The sequence below is a fragment of the Biomphalaria glabrata genome, chromosome 16 (assembly GCF_947242115.1).
Source record: "Biomphalaria glabrata chromosome 16, xgBioGlab47.1, whole genome shotgun sequence".
Lineage (NCBI taxonomy): Eukaryota > Metazoa > Mollusca > Gastropoda > Planorbidae > Biomphalaria > Biomphalaria glabrata.
In genome coordinates this window covers 22,830,067-22,851,472 of record NC_074726.1, presented here as the reverse complement: position 1 = coordinate 22,851,472, position 21,406 = coordinate 22,830,067, and the positions used below count along the sequence as shown (strand labels likewise).

Below are 21,406 nucleotides of genomic sequence, written 5' to 3'. Positions count from 1 at the left end.
TTTCGAAACGGAGTTGCATTGCTCGTTTATTAAGCTATTTATTAATTCAATTTTAGAGTTATTTTTTTTAAGAAACAGGAGGATTTATAGCTTGGCGAGGACTTAAAGCAGGCTAAACAAAATATTTGTTCTACACGGTAGCCATCTAACCTCTGACTGCAGGAAAAGACTGACTTTCAGTGATAAAATCCTTTTCTCTTTCATTGAGATTTTTTTTTAAATAAAAAAATACTAAAAGGGGGCGGTAGGCCAAAAAAGGTTGAAGACCACTGATATACATCAATGCCATTATACTGTCAATATATTTAGCTTTAAATGCACAAACATATTCACTAAGAGAAAAGTTTTTGACAACCCCTATTTCATCACAGTTGCTCATTTAAATACCTAAAACTGAAGTAAACATTTTACTTAGCGTCACAAGATTTGTGAATTTTCATTTAAAATGCTGATACTCCCGTCAGAAATCTGGCAAGTTTCTTTTTAAAGCAAATTAAATTTTTTCTCCCACTTCCCTTTCTCGGGATCGAATTGATTTGGAGTTTGAACTCGAACATCTTTGACTGGTAGCCAAGCTGTGAAGCTTGTGTCTAGCCTCATTTAGGGTCAGGTTTTGCCTGATGAGCTGTAAGCACATTTGCAGTCTACGCCAAGGAAAAAAAATAAGTGTCTTGTTTTTCAGATGTTCTACTCTGCCATACAGAGTTGGCTATCTTGGGCCGAAGTGGTAATAAGATCTAAGGAGAATTATATGCAAGTGATACCTGGACACTGACAAAGACAACCGAAAATCTAAGTACTTGGAAATGAAAAATTCTTAGGAAAATTCTATGATGCTATACAAGGTGAAACAGGGTGGAGGGCAATGATCAATGGTATAAAGACCCACCGAGTGACAAATTAAAAAAAAAGGACAAAAGATTCAGATATCTGGAGCGAAAATTGAATACAGGCAAAAACCAAAAGGCAGGCGACTCAAAGGCAGATCTATAACAGCTTGGGGTTAGGGTGTGGAGAGAAAAGGCCCAGGAGAGATCTGAATGGAGGGATGTGTTGAAGCGCCACGGGAATGGATGAATGGATAAGAAGAAAGTCGTCTACACTGAGTGGTTGTGAGTGGTTTATTCAATTGAGGTCAACTTTTAAAGATGGGTGTTGGTATTAGGAAGATTGCAAATTGCTCTTTGCTCTCAATCGAAACAAGCCACATCTAACAGATGAAATACAACACAAGATCCCACATCTAACAGATGAAATACAACACAAGATCCCACATCTAACAGATGAAATACAACACAAGAGGTACTTGGAATAGAATTGGATTTTATTTTCAAACATTGCAACTTATCAAACTTTAACAAGAAAGTAAACTTCGCTACGAAAATTAATAGCGAAACATGTAACAAACATGACTAGTGGCCGAGATTCTCGCGTAACAAAAATGAATTGGAAACAGATATTAAATACAATTTCTAACACTTGGCCAGAATCCCACCCAGCCGAATTAAACGCGGTAACGATCAATAATGTCCAAAACTTAGAGTTCATCTTTTGCACCTTTTGCACCTTTTGAGCCTTTTGCATCTTTTGATTCTTTTGCATCTTTTGCATCTTTTGATTCTTTTGCATCTTTTGCATCTTTTGATTCTTTTGCATCTTTTGCATCTTTTGCAGCTTTATCTGTATCACCTTCAGGACATTTACCACATTTACCACATTTATCAGCCTTATCTTTCTCTTCTTTAACATTCTGTAGACAAAACAAAACGTTGAAGTACAGAGAGTTTTAAATTCGAGACACTTAAGGAAAGAATAATGAAAGGTAAAAAAGTTAAAATACAGAAAACTCTAAACCGCAACTTACAAATAGAAAAACTAAAACCTAATGAAATAGACAAGGATAAAGGCAACATATTCCATATTCTAGGACTAATTCGCGCAAGAGCTCCTTCCCTAAAGCCATTAGAGAATGAATGGGTTGCCTGAATCGTGTCTGATTCAGTCAGACAAAACCTATGATTTAGGAGTTTTAAGTCATTAACTTGCATGACCTCATTGACATATGAGAAGGACGTAATTATCTTCTCTTTCTGAGTAACGTCTGTAATCGATAAGATTATCTATACGTTAGAAGATTAAACTCATTCGCTTATCTAGTTGTAAATGTCGACTAGAAAATTACTAAGTCACAAGTTTTCCAGAACATGTCTCTGCGACATGGACAGGACAGTCAACACGGTCAGGACAAGGCTCCGTGACAGTCTAGTCTACACGGCTAGGACAGTCTACACGGCTAGGACAGTCTACACGGCTAGGACAGTCTACACGGCTAGGACAGTCTACACGGCTAGGACAGTCTACACGGCTAGGACAGTCTACACGGCTAGGACAGTCTACACGGCATCTACACGGCTAGGACAGTCTACACGGCTAGGACAGTCTACACGGCTAGGACAGTCTACACGGCTAGGACAGTCTACACGGCTAGGACAGTCTACACGGCTAGGACAGTCTACACGGCTAGGACAGTCTACACGGCTAGGACAGTCTACACGGCTAGGACAGTCTACACGGCTAGGACAGTCTACACGGCTAGGACAGTCTACACGGCCAGGACAGTCTACACGGCCAGGACAGTCTACACGGCTAGGACAGTCTACACGGCTAGGACAGTCTACACGGCTAGGACAGTCTACACGGCTAGGACAGTCTACACGGCCAGGACAGTCTACACGGCCAGGACAGTCTACACGGCCAGGACAGTCTACACGGCCAGGACAGTCTACACGGTCAGGACTAGGCTCCGTGACAGTCTACACAGCTAGGACAGTCTACACGGCCAGGAATCTTCACGCCAGGGCAAGTCTCCAAAAACAGTCAGTCAGTATGGTCATGAGAACTGTAATGCTTTGTTCAGCAGGCTGGATTTCAAAGGCGTATCAATATTTAAACATTAAGAAGGGTTCTTACCTTTTTAGGTCTTATGTTATAGAGGTCGTTCATGCATATCAAATGAGCTCCTGTGGAAAAAAAATTGTAAGGATAGAATTTACAATATTTTAAGAGAGTCATTCGTAAACTTTTTTTTTTTAAATTTAAATTATAGTTATAGTTATAAATGTTTCTATGATAGACGCAGGGGCGCGGTGGCTGAGTGGTTAAGCGTTTGGCTACAGAGCCTGGGGTTCTGGGCTAGAACCTCTGAAGATTGGGATTATAAGGGCGCCTCTGGGTCCAGAAAGCCCTAATGGCTTCCTTTCTTAAGTTGGGGAAAGTAAAGACAGGTTTTGTTTTTCTTGAAATTTTTGGTTTTTGGCACATCGATGTGTCGTGCCTGTCTAAACCCGACATAAGTTGAGGAACATAAAGATGGTTGGTCGTTGTGCTGGCCATATGATACCCTGCTCGTCTATCAACCACTTATCGGCGTTTAATGATGAATCACTAGTTGACTTGTATACTGTCGTCTATGAATCACCAATTTGCATATATATTTAATTATAGGAATCACTTATGGGCACTTGTAATGACATTAAATCTATAAATTAGTAATTGACATTTATACTGACCCATTTTTGGTATTGTAAACTCACACATAGGAAGACGTTCTCTCTTGTAGGGGACAGTGGCGTCATGTACAACGTAAACCTCGTAATCTGTATTTGAATAATTTGTTATCAATTGAGTAATGCTAAAAAAAAAACAATCTAAGCTTTTACACTTATGTTCGCTTAACAATTTTCGGTAAATAAATATAATATACATACAAAATACCTTATGATTTTAAATAATGAATATAGCAACTACTTTAAAACAGAAAATAAATGTAGCCTACTAAGTTGCGAGATGGCATATTGTACTGTCTGGATAATACCAAGATCTATTGCTATTCCCACCAGAAACAGAGTGTCAATGTTACGTTGCTTCAGTTCAGATTGCAACGTGGTTGGTACATTGTTCAACTTTTCATAGAACGCCGAAGCGCTATCAAGCTGCAAGAAACAATTTAAGAAGTACAGTTTATTAGGATTGTTGAATAAGGCACCTGTCAATGGCTAAATTAAATAAGGCACCTGTGAATGGTTAAATATAATAAGGCACCTGTCAATGGTTAAACAAAATATGGCACCGGTCAAAGGTTAAACAAAATATGGCACGTCAAACTATCCAGAAATTAAGACACCCGTCAATGTTTGAACTAAAAGCACCCAATCTTCCAAAATAAGGTACACTTAAAAAAATAAATTTATTGGAGGATATTCGTACAAAAAGTGAATCGCAGGATTCATGATCTTAATTTACTTTTGACTCTTAAGGATCCGTTTTACCTTTTAAGCAATACGTTTCAGTAAGAGAAAGCAATAAGAAGAAAATGGGTTGCAATATAATGGAAATCAAACAAAAAAAAAAAGGTGTTCCGCGAACTACTGGAAAAATTTATTAGGCCACCATGTAAATTAATCTATTAAAAAAATGCAAGGTGTTCAGCTACATACTCAGAATGTGCGAAGTTTTCCGATAAGGGAAAAGTTTGGGAACCACTGGTCTATTGAAATATTAAGTTTGGGAACCACTGGTCTATTCAAACATTAAGTTTGGGAACCACTGGTCTATTCAAACATTAAGTTTGGGAACCACTGGTCTATTCAAACATTAAGTTTGGGAACCACTGGTCTATTCAAACATTAAGTTTGGGAACCACTGGTCTATTCAAACATTAAGTTTGGGAACCACTGGTCTATTCAAACATTAAGTTTGGGAACCACTGGTCTATTCAAACATTAAGTTTGGGAACCACTGGTCTATTCAAATATTAAGTTTGGGAACCACTGGTCTATTCAAACATTTCGCTTACTAACACTTCCGGGTTCTGTATACGGGATACATCAAAAAGCTATTTGTGGATGGGCCGCCATTGATGACTATTTCCAACATCTTATTGCCTAAAGAAAAATGCTAAGTAAAGCAACTTTTACATTTCCATGAATTAAAATACTTTAGATCTATGGGTAATACAAGGATCTATATATGGCTGACGGTTTAACGAGGTGTCACGTGACCAGTACAACGACCAGCCACATTTACTACCTACTCCCCAACGTACGGTCAGGTATCTATATTGGGGTGAACTCAGGGGACGCGTCTTAAATTTCCCAAAATTCAAAAAAGGCCATGCTTCAGGATTGGAACTCTTGATCCCTCGGTTCGAAAGCCAAGCATTGAACCACTCAGTTTAAATGCCCATTTAAAAAAAACAAAACAACTTACATGATGATATTGACCTCTAACCACAATAACATCATTACAGCAGTCAGTAGTCAGGCGACTGACAATCTTGGATGAATATTTTCCAGATAGCACTCTCTCGATGTTGTGTGGCTCGTAGAGCTCTTGCTGGACAAGAATGTGAGTGCCTTTCTCTAAGTCACATTCCACTGTGTGCTCGTCCGGAATAGTCCACTTGGGTACGTTGGGGTGCTGTCTACATAGTCGCCCTAAATCAATGGAATGAAATATACAACTTTATATGCTTGCGAATCTGGGTACTAACTGAAGAACTAGAGGGGGAACCCTACCAATGGACTGGATATTGTCATACTGCGGATTGTCATACTGCGGATTGTCATACTGCGGATTGTCATACTGCGGATTGTCATACTGCGGATTGTCATACTGCGGATTGTCATACTGCGGATTGTCATACTGCGGATTGTCATACTGCGGATTGTCATACTGCGGATTGTCATACTGCGGATTGTCATACTGCGGATTGTCATACTGCGGATTGTCATGCTGCGGATTGTCATGCTGCGGTTTGTCATGCTGCGGTTTGTCATGCTGCGGTTTGTCATGCTGCGGTTTGTCATGCTGCGGTTTGTCATGCTGCGGTTTGTCATGCTGCGGTTTGTCATACTGCGGTTTGTCATACTGCGGTTTGTCATACTGCGGTTTGTCATACTGCGGTTTGTCATACTGCGGTTTGTCATACTGCGGTTTGTCATACTGCGGTTTGTCATACTGCGGTTTGTCATACTGCGGTTTGTCATACTGCGGATTGTCATACTGCGGATTGTCATACTGCGGTTTGTCATACTGCGGTTTGTCATACTGCGGTTTGTCATACTGCGGTTTGTCATACTGCGGTTTGTCATACTGCGGTTTGTCATACTGCGGATTGTCATACTGCGGATTGTCATACTGCGGTTTGTCATACTGCGGATTGTCATACTGCGGATTGTCATACTGCGGATTGTCATACTGCGGATTGTCATACTGCGGATTGTCATACTGCGGATTGTCATACTGCGGATTGTCATACTGCGGATTGTCATACTGCGGACTGCCATACTGCGGACTGCCATACTGCGGATTGTCATACTGCGGATTGTCATACCGCGGACTGCCATACCGAGGACTGCCATACCGAGGACAAACATTTAGCACAATTGATATGCCAACAACTTCCTACAAAATAAATGTCACGACAGTCATGATATTAACACTTAAAAAGGCAGCACGGAAAGCCCTCTTGATGTCCTACACATTGAGAAAAGCGATGGACCTCTGCCAACTTAAAATGCTATTATCGCTTAACAAGAACGAAAAATAATTCAAATCTCCCAAAATGTTTGTTAGTCCTAGTAGATCATTGACGCCCAACGCAATTCGATCTGCGGGCCATTTTTAGTTCCGTTATTCGTGTCGCGGTCCACATCAATGAAAGGTTGCAAAAACAAAATGAAATCGTCCTCAAACTAATTTCATGAGAAACCCGTGGATCTACTACTTACATTAATTAATGGGATATTTTAATTTCAATTTTTTTATTAGGCGTCGTAAAATGGCTTCTCTACTTAAAACGTGAGCAGTATTGTATCTTGACCACCACCTTATTGGTATTCATGACTATATATTGCTTTTAAACAGCAACTCTATAAAACATATGTTAGCTTATTATGATGTCCCATAAAAAAGTAAAGATCGTTCTCTTTTCCTGGTAGTTAAAAGGTCATGGTGCAATGCAGAGAAAAAAAATGAGGGACCCTAAGATTGTTCTCTTTTCCTGGTAGTTAAAAGGTCATGGTGCCATGCAGAGAAAACAAAATGGGGGCCCCTAACATAAGATACATCTTTCAACATTTTCTTTTTTGATTAGGTAAAAAGGGGGGGGGGAATTCTACACTTTTCGCCGACAGGTTTCATTGGGCAGCATGGAGCCTCGTCGCAATCGGATCTGGCCCGTGACAGATCTTTGTGGAGACAGCTTGCCACCCAGTGCGCCGAACGGCGCTGGAGAATCAGTCCTACAAAGCGTGAGGCCCAGAGTGAGCCCCAAAGTGAGGCCCACTTGAGACCAAGAGTGAGGCCCAGAGCGCGAGCTCAAGTCTTGCACTGTTGTTAATCCAGTCTATTGCTTAACACAATGAATGCATCCTTACCGTCTAGTGTGTAGTTAAGTTCGACGATGTCTCCAGGTCTCATGCAATGGTATGTAGGGTAAAATGACACGTGAAGCATTGGGTGCTGCTCTTGGGTAAAAATAACCACATCAAACAGGTGACTGAAATACTTACGAATGCTGAAAATAAAACGAAAGTAAAAATCGATTACAATTTAGTCTCGGTTAAGTCATACGCCGAAGGATTCGACCCTATTCATAACACATCGATCGGGGGCATGGTGGCTTGGGTGGTAAAACGCTTGGCTTGCAAATCGAAGGATTTGGAGTTCGAATCTCTGAAAATGCTCAGATTTTAAATTTCGGGATTCTTAGAGCACCCGAGTCCACCCAACTGTTTACATCATGTGCGCTAAAGTTCTGGAGGTTTTAAATGAGCCCACTCAACTTAATGGGTACAAGATATTTAATGTGGAAAACAACTTCGAATCTAAATATTTTAAATTTCGGGATTTTTAGAACACCCCAGTCCACCTAACTGTTTACATCATATGCCCTAAAGTTCCCGAGGTTTGGAACTGAGCCCACTTAATTCTAATGGGTACAAGACATTTAATGTGGAAAAGGCTATTTGTGGATGGATGAAAATTTCCAGTATCCTATCGCCTAAAGGAAAATGCTAAATTTGGAGTGGAAAACAGTCAATTTGGCTGTTGTGCTGGTCACATGACATGTTAATCGTTGGTCAAAGAAACAGATGACCTTTACATCATCCGCCCCATAGAAAGGTCTGAAAAGGTCCTTACTACTTTACACAGCACGATATACTAAGTGGCTCAATAGGTAGCCTTTCCTTCACTAACTATCACAAATGATGTGTTCAGTGGGACTACTCACAAATGATCTGTTCGGTGTTAACTATACTAGTATTAAGGTTTGTCTTTTTTCTCAGACAGTCTTAGCAGAATTAAGACGCTGAATTCAAAGACGGATTCAAATACGCGAAAACGTTTCACACGCGTAGCTATGTCATTAGTGAGGTTGTGAGGGGTGCTGGAAAGGTCGCATGAGGTTTGCGGACATGTTCTCCGACAAAATGAACTACGCAATACCAAGAGTTGCGATGACATGGAGGCCAATATGAGGAAATCACAAACAGGGATGTCCTCGTATAACTTGGCGCCACACCTTCACGGAGGACCTCAGAGCAGTGGACACCAGGTGGGAGGCGGCTTCAGACATTGCCAGTGACAGATCTTTGTGGAGACAGCTTACTGCTCAATGTGCCGAACGGCGCGGGAGGATCTAGGTCTTAGTAAAACTAAGCTATGTCATTCGTAACTGTTCTACACCTATTGAATCTCATCTCAAGTTCTGGAAGCCACACACGTTCTCGTGTATGGAAAACCTATGATCATCTTGGTTATCTCTTGGACTATTGCAGGAGAGAATTTGGGACTAATGTCCTCAGAGTTTGATCAAAATGCAATTTTTTAGTAAGTAACAAGGGATTAGCTATAAAATACTATTAACAAGGTTACAAAGACTGGAAAAAGAAACTCAAAATCTTATAATGAATATCTAATATATCTGGTTGTTTTGCAAAGGGTCAATCTCTTTAGTTATGTGCAGTGAGGAAGTGACATTGCACTGAGGTCCACGCGATAATATGAAAAACTACTTGTTTTAAATTATGTCCGACTTGTAAGCATATTAAATAGATTTCTCTTTAAAAAAAAAAAAAACTACTTTGTGTAAATGTACTAGTTAATAAGACAGAACATACACAACTTAGCAAAACAAATGTAACAAAAAGTTTTTGACAAAATCTAAAACCATTTGCATAAATATGTGAAAAATATGGTAAAAGGTCATCTCCCCTACTAAAGAGCCTTCAGCGTTTGTTACTATTAATACTGAATAGTTGTAAAAGTGGTGTATTTTTATGAAAAAAATGCTTGCATAAGTGATTTAAATGAGATTTTTCGCTTTTAGAAAAAAAAGTAGCCGTTGCATCAGAACTATGAATAGTCTAAAATATTATGGTGTCAGATTTTCACTATCTTTTCTAGTTTACGAGATCTAAACGGGACGGACGGACATTACACACTAATCTAGTAGCGTCTTTTTCCCTTTCGGGGGCCACTAAAAAATATTTTGAGAATTAATATTACTCGTTAATAGCGTCCACGAGGTTTTCAGCGCCTTTGATGTATGCATTGCCATCAAACATAAAACTTTCTTGCATGTCCATGATGATAAGTGCTGTCTTCCCTATATAAATGGGTTCTTTTTCTTTCACGCTTTCATCGGTGAAGGTTAGAGCGACCAAACAGTACAGCAGACTTATGGGGCCTAACCTGTGAGGAAAAACAAACAAACATTGTGAATTAATAAAGTAATGGACCCACTGGCGTCTATTGCGTTAGAGCTGCTTCTTATGCATGATATAAATGTTAAAATAATGGTCAAATTTTATAGTAATAGTTGTAAAACAAAAATTAAAAAAGGGGCCTCTCAAGCATCGATTACATGGTAACCCGCTTTTCGTAAAGCCTGTGTTTTATAACTACTGCCCCAATCGTCTTAGTTCTAGGTTTGAATATTTCAGATGAGTTTTTTTTTTAAAGTCTTTTGATGGGACAATGTATAGATAGTCCTAAATGTAGACTATAGACTTTTCGATCACTAAACACGGAGCAGTTCAATCTCTTTCTATATTGTCATTCAAACGTGAGATAAACGGTGCCAGCTTTAAGTACGTGGAGAACCTGACCAGAGTTTTCGTGGATACACCCTCTTTCAAAGCTCTTAAATCCGAAAACATTTATGAATAAAAAAAATATTACTTGTAAAAATTTAATTTCATTTCCGATATTTTTTTATGTTTAATTTAATTTGTTAAAAATATTTTTCTGAAATTCGGAGGCCTTTTAAGAGACTGGACACAGTCGTGCTTATGGTAATTATCGCCCTTGTTGCATTTATTTCTTTTAGCTCATCTATTTAAAGTATCCGTATTTCATCTTGTGGATATTCTCTTGTATGCTTTCTTTAGGGATCGTTTTTGTGAGAACAAAGGATTCGCTTAAACCTAACATAGAAACTGAAGATATTCAACTAAGCAATGCACTACTTGACAAAAGTGTTCTGACATTTTTACCGACTGGTATAGAATAATATCCTGTAATAGTCACGTTGCTTGGATACGATTTTTTAGAATTGCAATTGTGATAACTTCGAGGGTTAGAACATTATATTGTCCAGTGCTGAAGTATGCAAGTAGACTACTTTAGCCTTAGTTATATAGTAAGCATTTTTTTTCCCCGCAGAAGCCATTATGACTATCAATCTACTACATAATATTTTGAAGCTCTTTATGCAAAAGAATAAAGTTTTTTTAATGTCAGTTGCTCTTGTTACAACTCTATTCAGGTTTGACATTCATAGAAAACGAATGGAAAGTGGCTCTTAAAGATTATCCTAGAACTTTGAGAGTTGATGTACAACTTTAAAAAGAATTATTTTAACTAGTTGGCCAGACTCATAGTCCGACCGTTATGATTTGTTCAAAGTATTAAAAGATAAATATTGCCCGGAGGACTAGAAAATATCGTGAGCAGGCTCTACCTCTTGGGGTATTCCCGCAGGTAGTCCCTATTCATTAAAGTCTTCCATAAATTAACGCTCAGGAAAATTGTGCACACAGTCTTCTAAGTCTAGATCTTAAGACCAAACAATAGAATAGTATAAAGTCTAGTAGATCTATACATTCGCATAACCAGGATTCATTATCTTAAGGGTTGGGGGAAGTGAGGTGGGCAAAAATGTCCTATTGTTTTTAAATCTATTTAGTAGTAAAGAAGAAACTGAATCGCTCTATAATGGAGAAATTGTTTCTTTTAAAAGTTATTTTTTAAAATTAATTTAAAATCTTTCTCCACTAAGTCCTATGATACATAAGCAGTGCATGGATCTAGCTCTCAGATTCCATTATGTAAAGACATGCTAGGGTACTTACATTTTCTGCTCAGGTAGTGTGTCGACTTGCTTGAATGAAACTTTGGAGACGTGTCTGCTCTGTCGTTGCCTTGAACCTAATGAACTTCTAACCCAGTTGAAATGTCCCTTGTTATTTAGGCCAACGTTGTCCGAGAAGTGAGCTAGTCTGAACAAGAAATACCCAGAAATACCAAGATGGGTAATTTAAAAAAAAATGTTCTTTTATGGTTCAGAGAGATTCTATTTTAAAGTTGGGATATTGGTCTTCACAATACAAGAAATACATTTCTGTCCTAATGTCATCCTATTACTCTATTTTTATTTTAATGGATTTAATTTTTTTTATCTTACTGACTTAATTTAAATATAAGTTCTTTTCTTAAATCGACAGTGATACACTGTTATATATTTACAGGGCCACAGTGTAAAGATTTTAAAAAGGTTCTAGATCTACGTTAATGAGAGAAATTGTAAAAAAAATATGTGGATTTTTGTTTTCTAGATAACAAGTATTTGTACATTTTAAGTTTTAACATATGTTCCGGAAACTTAAAGTCGGAGCTTGCGAAACCTTCACTTGTGGAGCATCACCAGAGAATGCAGACCATGTCCTTCAAAGCTACCAAAGACTAAAAACACATGTGATGCACTAATTAGGACTCCTTGATGTGGAGACTATCCAGGCTTGGACAAATTGTTACATCTCAGTTTGGGACGGACCATTGCATGATACATCTTGGGTTCCTCTATTGGTTCAGGATAAAGTCACTCACGGTGCCCACTCACGGTACCCGGTTACTGCGTCTCCTCTACTTTATGTATGTCAGTCACACAGTTGTCCAGTTTCAATAGGTCAAGTAAAGTATTCTGACTTACATGAAAACATATATATATCCATTATGTAGAAGGCCAACCAAGGCTAACGAGCCCCTCCTGCCCGAAGCTTACTGGTTAAGGCGCCAGTTGCTCGCCTTTGCCCCTTCTCCTGTCTGTGGTAACGGTTCCGCCAGGCTCAGTAACTGAGCCACACGTGAAGGCCAGGAGTTGGACTGGTAGTCAGACGCTATTTGAGACGCATGCCATTGGAAGCACTTTATAGGTAATGATGGGCTTAAGACCATTACCACTTCCGGCGTTAACAACCTTGCGGAACCAAGGGCAGGGTTTTAATTTTGGACATATCAAAGGGAGGGTCCGAGAATTATTGTCTTCATACCAACAATCTTGTGGATGTTTCCCGCCTCTGTCTTAACACAGGGTTCTTACTACTCAGAAGACCCGTCGTGTTATGTACTAGAAGAATTTTGTATGATTGATTGTTATTGCACATTATCTATTGGATTCTAGATTAGGAAATTTGTTTTCAATATTATTATCACTATCATCAAATCCACCATCATCATCATTATCATTATCATTTTCATCATCATCATCATTATCACAATTTTCATCATCATCATAAGTATCATCGTCATTATCAACCCCTACAACATTCCAATTATCATTATCGCCATTCGCTGCTTCGCATTGGTGTCAACATTACAATAATTATTAAGGAGATATTTTGGCCTTTTTTCTCCAGTTTTTTTTTTCGGTGGTGTTTGGCCTTTTTCAATTTACCATCATCCTCATCAACACGCTCCTAACCATCATCACCATCATCTTTATTATCATCCCTTCTCTCATAATCAACATCTTTCGCGACTTAATCTTTGAAATTATTTTTCACCTTATCTGCATTACTCTCTGGTCTTAAAAATAAATTGCAACGATGTTGCTCGTAACGGAATAAGTATTTTCGTGTGTACACTATATACCCAAGTTAAAGAAAGAAAAATTAACTCACGTCTTAAACACTGCTAATAGCAATCATAACATTGTATACCTAGATGTAGGAAGAAAAACCCATCTAGTTTAATAACCGTCTATGAATACATTAAACTAAGCTCACAACATGATCGAGTTTCATTGAGCGTGATTTTGTTTGTTACATTTAAAAATGACAAAGTTTTAGTTTGGTGCACAGAGGGGACGAGGGATGGTTAAAAGGTGTTTTTGTAACACTCTTTCAAGTTCGACTCTTACTCTACTCCGCATTCCTCCTCCTTGTCTATTTATAGTAATAATATTTCATGTTTTGAGGTTCAAAACAATATTCTCGACTGAGATCATAACATTTCATTAGAGTATAATTTAAACAAGGCTACAAAGACAGTTTGTGTGGAAACACAAACTCAAAATCGGCCTCCGAAGTGGTCCACCCAGGCAGGTAAAAAGGCAGGTTTCAATATTTATTAGAATGAAATTCTATCAAAGACAAATGACAGAAAAGAATGGAGAAAAAAAGTTAACAGATCTTGTATGGTGCCCCATCGGTCCAGCAGACCAAAGGATAGGTGAAAGTGAATGTGAAGGTTGATGTGAACCTGGCCTTGTTTCTGCATTGTTTCTGAGCATAAAAGTGGGATCTTTATAACCTAAAATATACAAACTCTGTACTGAGGCAGAATGTCTCTCACACTTCAGTGCCCAACGCTTTCTTGTACAACTTTATTTGACCCGCGCTTTTCTAAGGAGAAATAGCGCTCTAGATTGTAGACGCCAAGAGAATACATTTCTAAAGCACAAAGTGCAGGATACGATTGTGAGCTGACCCAAGCTCCCTTGCTAATAAATATGGCGCATAAGTACGCAAAAAACAAAAAAAAATAATGTGCCTATTTATTAATAAAAGTTATATTCAGTTTTGTTTTAAAAACAATCCTGTTCAAGTTTAGGGTTTACATTAAAAATCTAGAACATGTACAGCAGTTTTAAATGTCCAAGCTCTTTGCAGATGGAAACCAACGACACATTAATAAACACATCTAAAAAATATTAATTCATTCACCAACAATGTAAAGAAAATTCGTATGAGGGTATGGCGCCGTAAGTAAACATACAATTCAAGTCAAATATACAGGGGAACAAAACTTTATACGTAGTAGCCTACCATTATTGAGAGAAATAATCACTGATCTTTCGCTGCACATCAGAAAGATACCGTACTATGAAATAAGAAAAAAAGATGTTCCGGTTAACTGACGTCCGGATAAACAATGCTCTACTGTAAATGTAATGACAAACAAAAGAAGTCGAACAATTAACTTTAATATAACAAAATGTTGAAGTTTATATCCACAATTTTATATGCACATTTGCAATGATGTAGGCAGAGCGTGTTTTGGATCAAAAAATATTAGTTTGGATTCATTACAATGGCAACATACAACATGAAAATATACATTTATTGTAACAGACGAAACAAAATATGATACATTTTTGTCTATGTAAATTGGGAAACATTTCCAGAAATTTAATTGATATTTTAGTCAATGAAAGTTAAGAAAATAAAATACATATAAAAATGAAACACATTGGAAATGTAAAATTATTCTATTCAAATAAATTGTTATAGTTAGACGAACTAGGGCACATCTTGTGGACAGCGAGATGGTGTCCCGGGCATGGGCTTTGGTCAAGACGTTGTTGCCTCCCCTCTCCTACCCCCCATCAAAGCCGCCGTTAAGTCCTAATGAACGGCTTTAGCCGATATGTTTTAGGGTCATCAGCGTTGAATCGTCTGCCAGAGTGTAGCACGCTGTGTGACATCTGCCTAAGGGTTATGGTCATATTTATTTTCCCCCCAGGTTTACTCCCTTTTCCGTGTTTCAATTTAGCTCCATTGCAGACGAGGTTTAGATTCATAGTTTTCCTTCCTGACTTTACAAAGAGGAAACGTTAACTCGTTCAAGGACAACAAGCAAAGAGTGAAGACAGGGGAAATTATCATAATAGTTTTGAAAAGACACGTCATAGAAATTTTGGCATTTTGAGCAACATCCAGTCACGAATCAAATAGAGAAAAAAATAGAATTTCTGGACGATAGTGTGCGCTTTATAACCAGTACAATATAAATAAAAATTCTTTCTACGTGAAAGCCTTAACCCAAGAGAAATAAGAACTATTACTGGAATATCTTGTATAGAGTATTTATATTCTTATATAAGAATATCAAACATAATGTTACAAAAGATACACGTTATATATATACAAATACAAAACAAAAAGTCACATTCACATCCATGTAGTGCCTTATATACCTTATATGGATATACCGCTTTTGATAGTTTATTATTATTTTAATGACCTTACAAGTAATCTGATACATTTTTAAATGACATTTGTATTTTAAATTAGATCAATGGCAATCGGCAATATACATTTCACTTTTTGCAAAATAATTATTTCAATTGATGCTTTCAACATTGAATTCTTGTTTTTCTTTGTTGCAATTATTTTTACTCCATTTTATTCGGAAAATTTTAACTTGGAGACCACCTAGTTTCCTACGAACAGTTTACTTGGAGACCTAGTTTCCTACGAACAGTTTACTTGGAGACCTAGTTTCCTACGAACAGTTTACTTAGAGACCTAGTTTCCTACGAACAGTTTACTTAGAGACCTAGTTTCCTACGAACAGTTTACTTGGAGACCTAGTTTATTACAAAAAGTTTACTTGGGAGACTTAGTTTCCTACGAACAGTTTACTTGGAGACCTAGTTTATAACAAAAAAGTTTACTTGGAGATCTAGTTTCCTACTAACAGTTTACTAAGAGACCTAGTTTATTACAAAAAAGTTTACTTGGAGACCTAGTTTCCTACGAACAATTTACTTGGAGACCTAGTTTCCTACGAACAGTTTACTTGGAGACCTAGTTTCCTACGAACAGTTTACTGGGAGACCTAGTTTCCTACGAACAGTTTACTGGGAGACCTAGTTTCCTACGAACAGTTTACTTGGAGACCTAGTTTCCTACGAACAGTTTACTTGGAGACCTAGTCTCATACGAGCAGTTTACTTGGAGCCCTAGTTTATTACAAAAAAGTTACTTTGAGACCTAGTTTATACAAAAAAGTTTACTTGGAGACCTAGTTTATTACAAAACGTTTCCTTGGAGATCTAATTTCTAACGAAACTTTTACTTTGAGATCTAGTTTAGCATGGCAACTCGTAGTGTTTGAAGTTACTGCTTTTAGTCTTGTCTAAAGACACAAAATCATTTGGCTGTTACAGTTACTGTACAGCGACTGACTACATTCGGCAACAAATGTAGGTCAAATCATGCGTCATCCTTTAGCTTCCCTCCTCGATCAATTCATTGCTACTTAAGCCTGCAACTAACTATGCTGTCATGTAAGCGTCCTCCCCCCCCCACACTTATCATGCAACCTTCCTTTGTCAGCGCGCTCTACGTGGTCTGATATTATTGCATCGAACAAGATGATATTGGGAACATTTAGAACAGCGGTTCTCAACCTTTTATTCTCGGCGACCCCTTTTTACAACCCCCCACTCCCGACACTCACATACAGCAATAGAAGAGTAGACAAATACAATCCATATTTTCGATGGTCTTAGGCGACCCCCTGGCAAATCGTCAATCGACCCTCAAGGGGGTCGCGACACACAGGTTGAGAACCCCTGATTTAGACATATGTGTCAGTCAATGATCAGAATCATATTAGTATATAAATATCTTCTCATTTGAGAAAAAAAAGGGTCTCTAATTGATACGATAAAGTAAGAGTTACACACCATAGAGAAGGATTGAGATGATAATGAAGATAAATCTACACTATGAATGTGTCCCATTTGATCGAAAAGGAAGTCATTATTTTTTAATGCACTGTGCAAGTAATGAAGTTGCTTCTCTTATTCAATAACTTTATCCCCACTTGTAAAACCGAAAATATTTATATAGAAAAATAACAATTACAAGATTTATTATGCTGTAATGTCCATGTTTATGTTTAATATTCTAATAAATATTCTCATCATTGTGTCCCTTATTCCTTAAGTAAAGAGTACTGTAAGGGACTTATTAGAAGCTAACTGTGGCAACTATGTGAATGTTAACTTGTCTATTGTTTTACACAAGCTGCCAAAACTAGAAAAATAAATTTCAATGTAATTTGAACTTGATTATTGTTTCCGAATACAGGAATCTTGTTTGGGGTAGCTGGCTCAAAGCTTAACACAATAATAAAGTGTTTGATCCTAATCACTTAGAATTGACATTAAGAAAAAATAATGATATTAGAGTAGAGAATTATCTAGTTTGATTTTCATACACTTGTACAATACTCAGACAGTATTCCAGAAATGGGGTGTTGGGGGTCAGGGATATTTGATATTGTGTTGTTTGTTCTGGGGTAGAGGATCCTTATATCATTTTTAGTGGTTTCAATAGTTAGGTAGTATGTCTTTGATATTAAATAGTATTTCTATTACTTTTATTATATTTTCAGGTTAATCACTTTTCAATTGTTTATGATTTAATACTTGTGAATTATGAGAACTTACAAATAAAAAACTATATAAAAAAATAAATAAATAAATATTCTCATCATTGTGTATAATTATGTCTAATTTGTAAATGTTTTAGGAGAGTATTGACTCTTGTGCTAGTCCCTATAAACTGTAAAAGTAAGTTGATTTGGTCACCATTGGAGTAGATATTGTATAACATTCAGTCAAGACGACTGCACTCAGAAAACTCCTAATACATGTTGTATGTATTCTTCGGTGTTATGTATAACAATTTAATGTACTTAATATAATTGAAAGAAAAACAGGTTTCCAATGTATGCAACAGGATGTGCAGGTTATCATGTGACTGAAATGAAAAAAAAATTCATACAAAGCTAGACAAAATGTGACATATGAAAAGTATGCAATGTTCTTTTAAACAAAAGCCCAAAATCAATATGTTATATAATGTCTGATCAGAGGCGTAGTGAGCAAAACTTGCGCCCGGGGCAAGGTATTTTATTGGCGCCCCCCCTCCCATTTTCCATTAACATCACATAGAAATATAAACTGCGTATGCCGCCTCCCCTTAGGGTGGCGCCCGGGCATAGTGCTCCCCCCCTTTACTACGCCCCTGTGTCTGATATTTTTTTTGCTTTTTTCTTTGGTCATTTTGTTTCTTGAAAATATAGAACCAAATAATAAATTTCAATTATTATTGTTTTGACCTAGGTGTTCCTATCTAGATCCGCTAATCAATGACAATTCTGTCCGCTTCCTTGGCCTTGACCTGCCCGGGGATGTCTTGCAGTCCGCCAAACTTGTCCACGTCGTTCATCTTGTGCTTCTCCTTGGCCTTGTCGTTGTTGTTGTTGTTGTTATTGTTGGCGCCGCTGTTGTTCTGGACGGCCACGTAGTTTCGGAGTTGGCTGTCGCCGTCGATGTTGGCCACGTCCCAGACGTTCAAGGTGCCGTCGTAGGAAGAGGTGAAGAGTTTGCCGTCAACGACCTATTTGGGGGGGGGGGGGGGGTCATGGGGTTAAGGGTCACAAAACAGAAAGGAGAGATGAATTGTAAGACATATGAATTAATAAAAATATTTAAACTGATGGCCACCAAAAAAAAAGTTTTTTCATTTACATAAGTAGCCTACTGGTCTTATTAAAATGACAGATTGGGAGTTAGAACTAAATTTAAACAAAAAAAAAACAAACACATATTCAGACCTTGCGATCTTTAGGGCAGATGAGATGTTTCTTTGGCCAACAGTTACCGAGCAGGGTGTCATGTGGCAAGCACAACGACCAACCGCTTTTACTTTCCCCAACTAAAGTCAGATACCCATTGGAGTGGATGGACTTAGGGGCACCCTAAAAATCCAGAAATTCCAAATCCTAGTCTTCACAGAGATTCAAACTCAGGACCCCAGGTTCGAAAGCCAAGCGCTTTTCCGCTCATCAGCCGCTCATATGATTGATATAGTGGTTTGATATACTGGTTTGATATACTGGTTTGATATAGTGGTTTGATATAGTGGTTTGATATAGTGGTTTGATATACTGGTTTGATATACTGGTTGATATACTGGTTTGATATACTGGTTTGATATACTGGTTTGATATACTGTTTTGATATAGTGGTTTGATATAGTGGTTTGATATAGTGGTTTGGTATAGTGGTTTGATATACTGGTTTGATATAGTGGTTTGATATACTGGTTTGATATACTGGTTTGATATAGTGGTTTGATATACTGGTTTGATATAGTGGTTTGATATAGTGGTTTGATATACTGGTTTGATATACTGGTTTGATATAGTGGTTTGTTATACTGGTTTGATATACTGGTTTGAGATACTGGTTTGATATACTGGTTTGATATAGTGGTTTGATATACTGGTCTGGTATAGTGGTTTGATATACTGGTTTGATATAGCGGTTTGATATAGTGGTTTGATGTAGTGGTTTGATATAGTGGTTTGATATACTGGTTTGATATAGTGGTTTGATATAGTGGATTGATATACTGGTTTGATATAGTGGTTTGAAATAGTGGTTTGATATACTGGTTTGATATAGTGGTTTGATATACTGGTTTGATATAGTGGTTTGATATACTGGTTTGATGTTCGATATTAATATAGAATGAAACGAAAAAAGGCCAAACTTCTTGTACCATAAAGCAGTGCTTCCCAAAATTTTTACCTCTTTGTACCCCTTCTAGATCTAGAATTTTCGTAACAATGAGTACCCCTCCTCCCCCCCCCCCTCCAAACAATGAATTTATTTTAATAACAATAAAAAAAAAATTCTTTTGAAGAAAGAGCAAACGACAAAATGACCTATGTTGATAACAAAGAATTGAAGGGACCCAATATCTCAAAAAGCTTAGGGCATTATGAAGTGTAAGTCCAGCCCTGCATATTACAGAGAGGGTTAACATAATATTTTACAAATACTTTATACTTTAATGACGCCCCAGAGTCCACTCAACTCTAATGCGTAGTCCACTCAAGTCTAATGAGTATCTGCCATAGAATGAAAAGTGAAGGAAGTCGGCCATTATGCTGGCCACATAACACCTTCGTTAACCGTCGGCTCAAGAAAAAAAGATGAGATGAACATCATGTGGCCCAAAAAGCGCAAAGTTTAAAAAGCAACCTACAAGATCTTCCTATTAATCTTAAAGTTTAGAATGTTACTAGTAGTCACACGACTTACAGTGATTCGAAGCTCTACTTAATTATTATTATAGAACTTATTGAACTATGGGCTGTAGAAGTTACTTAGGTCAGACACACTAGAGTTGTTACCCATGGTTTCGAAAAACGCTCTGAGAGTCTTGAGTCTCTCCATTGTTTGAGGAAAAAAAAAGTCCACCCAACCTCGTTTCATTACTAATGTACGACAGTCCGACAATGCCATCTTTTTAAAAACAATTTTCTTTTGTGGCTTTCTAGATTGTTATTTTATTGCTCTGTTGATCGCCGTCTTCGGTTGACTGCACAAGTATGGAGCAGAAGTCAGCGTGCAAGAGATTATATTGTACTACAATGGCCACACAATGGCTGGTGCAGTTACCTTGCACATAAAAAATGCACTTAAAGGTTACTGCTGTTGTTAATATTGTGATGTAGTTTGCTTGATTCTGGTCCACACTTCGATCTTGATTAAAAAAAAAGTCCAATCAATGAATCAATATGTGAGACAGCCAAAATAATTTGTATCATTACTACTCACTACATATTGTTATCCTCTATTAACAATCAAATTCTAGACTCGAAGACCAGAAGCCATCCTTAGCATTTAAGGATTTAAAGTCTACTGGCCCGACGATGGCCTAAAATAAAGTAACACACTCTTGAACCCTATTCGAATTTTACATTAGGGGCTTTACATTTACCATATATTTACTTAAAATTTTCTTTAAATTTACTTCACATTTAATATACATTTACTTTACATTTACTTTACATTTACACCGCATACATATTGTAACAGAGACTTTGTGTACTATTAAGTACAACCACGATTCAAAAACATTGCTTGGATGACATTCTCACGTAAATAAAGAACCACAAACTAACTAGAACAATAGCACCTCTATTGGTTAAGATCAACTTCTGGAACCTGCAGAAGAAAAATCAGGCT

At 37.5% G+C, this 21,406-nt stretch overlaps 2 protein-coding genes across 3 annotated transcripts in view; both read right to left on the bottom strand.

Annotated features, from left to right (window-relative positions):
* Nucleotides 1-1,303: 1,303 nt before the first annotated feature.
* On the bottom strand, nucleotides 1,304-11,548 carry LOC106069987 (uncharacterized). Its single transcript, XM_013229776.2, has 8 exons — nucleotides 11,421-11,548; nucleotides 9,574-9,759; nucleotides 7,440-7,579; nucleotides 5,269-5,495; nucleotides 3,836-3,992; nucleotides 3,570-3,656; nucleotides 2,971-3,020; nucleotides 1,304-1,750 (listed from the first exon to the last, which is right to left on the bottom strand). Coding segments are annotated over exons 1-8 (1,062 nt in total). The 5' UTR covers nucleotides 11,423-11,548; the 3' UTR covers nucleotides 1,304-1,537.
* Nucleotides 11,549-14,535: 2,987 nt separating this feature from the next.
* LOC106069989 (WD repeat-containing protein 86-like) overlaps nucleotides 14,536-21,406 on the bottom strand; it is a 36,127-nt gene continuing 29,256 nt past the window's right edge. For both annotated transcript variants that reach the window (XM_056014646.1, XM_013229778.2), the window contains exon 7: nucleotides 14,536-18,764. In XM_056014646.1, coding sequence (XP_055870621.1) covers nucleotides 18,507-18,764 — 258 coding nt within the window. In that variant the 3' untranslated portion in view covers nucleotides 14,536-18,506. The remainder of the gene's footprint in view (nucleotides 18,765-21,406) is intronic.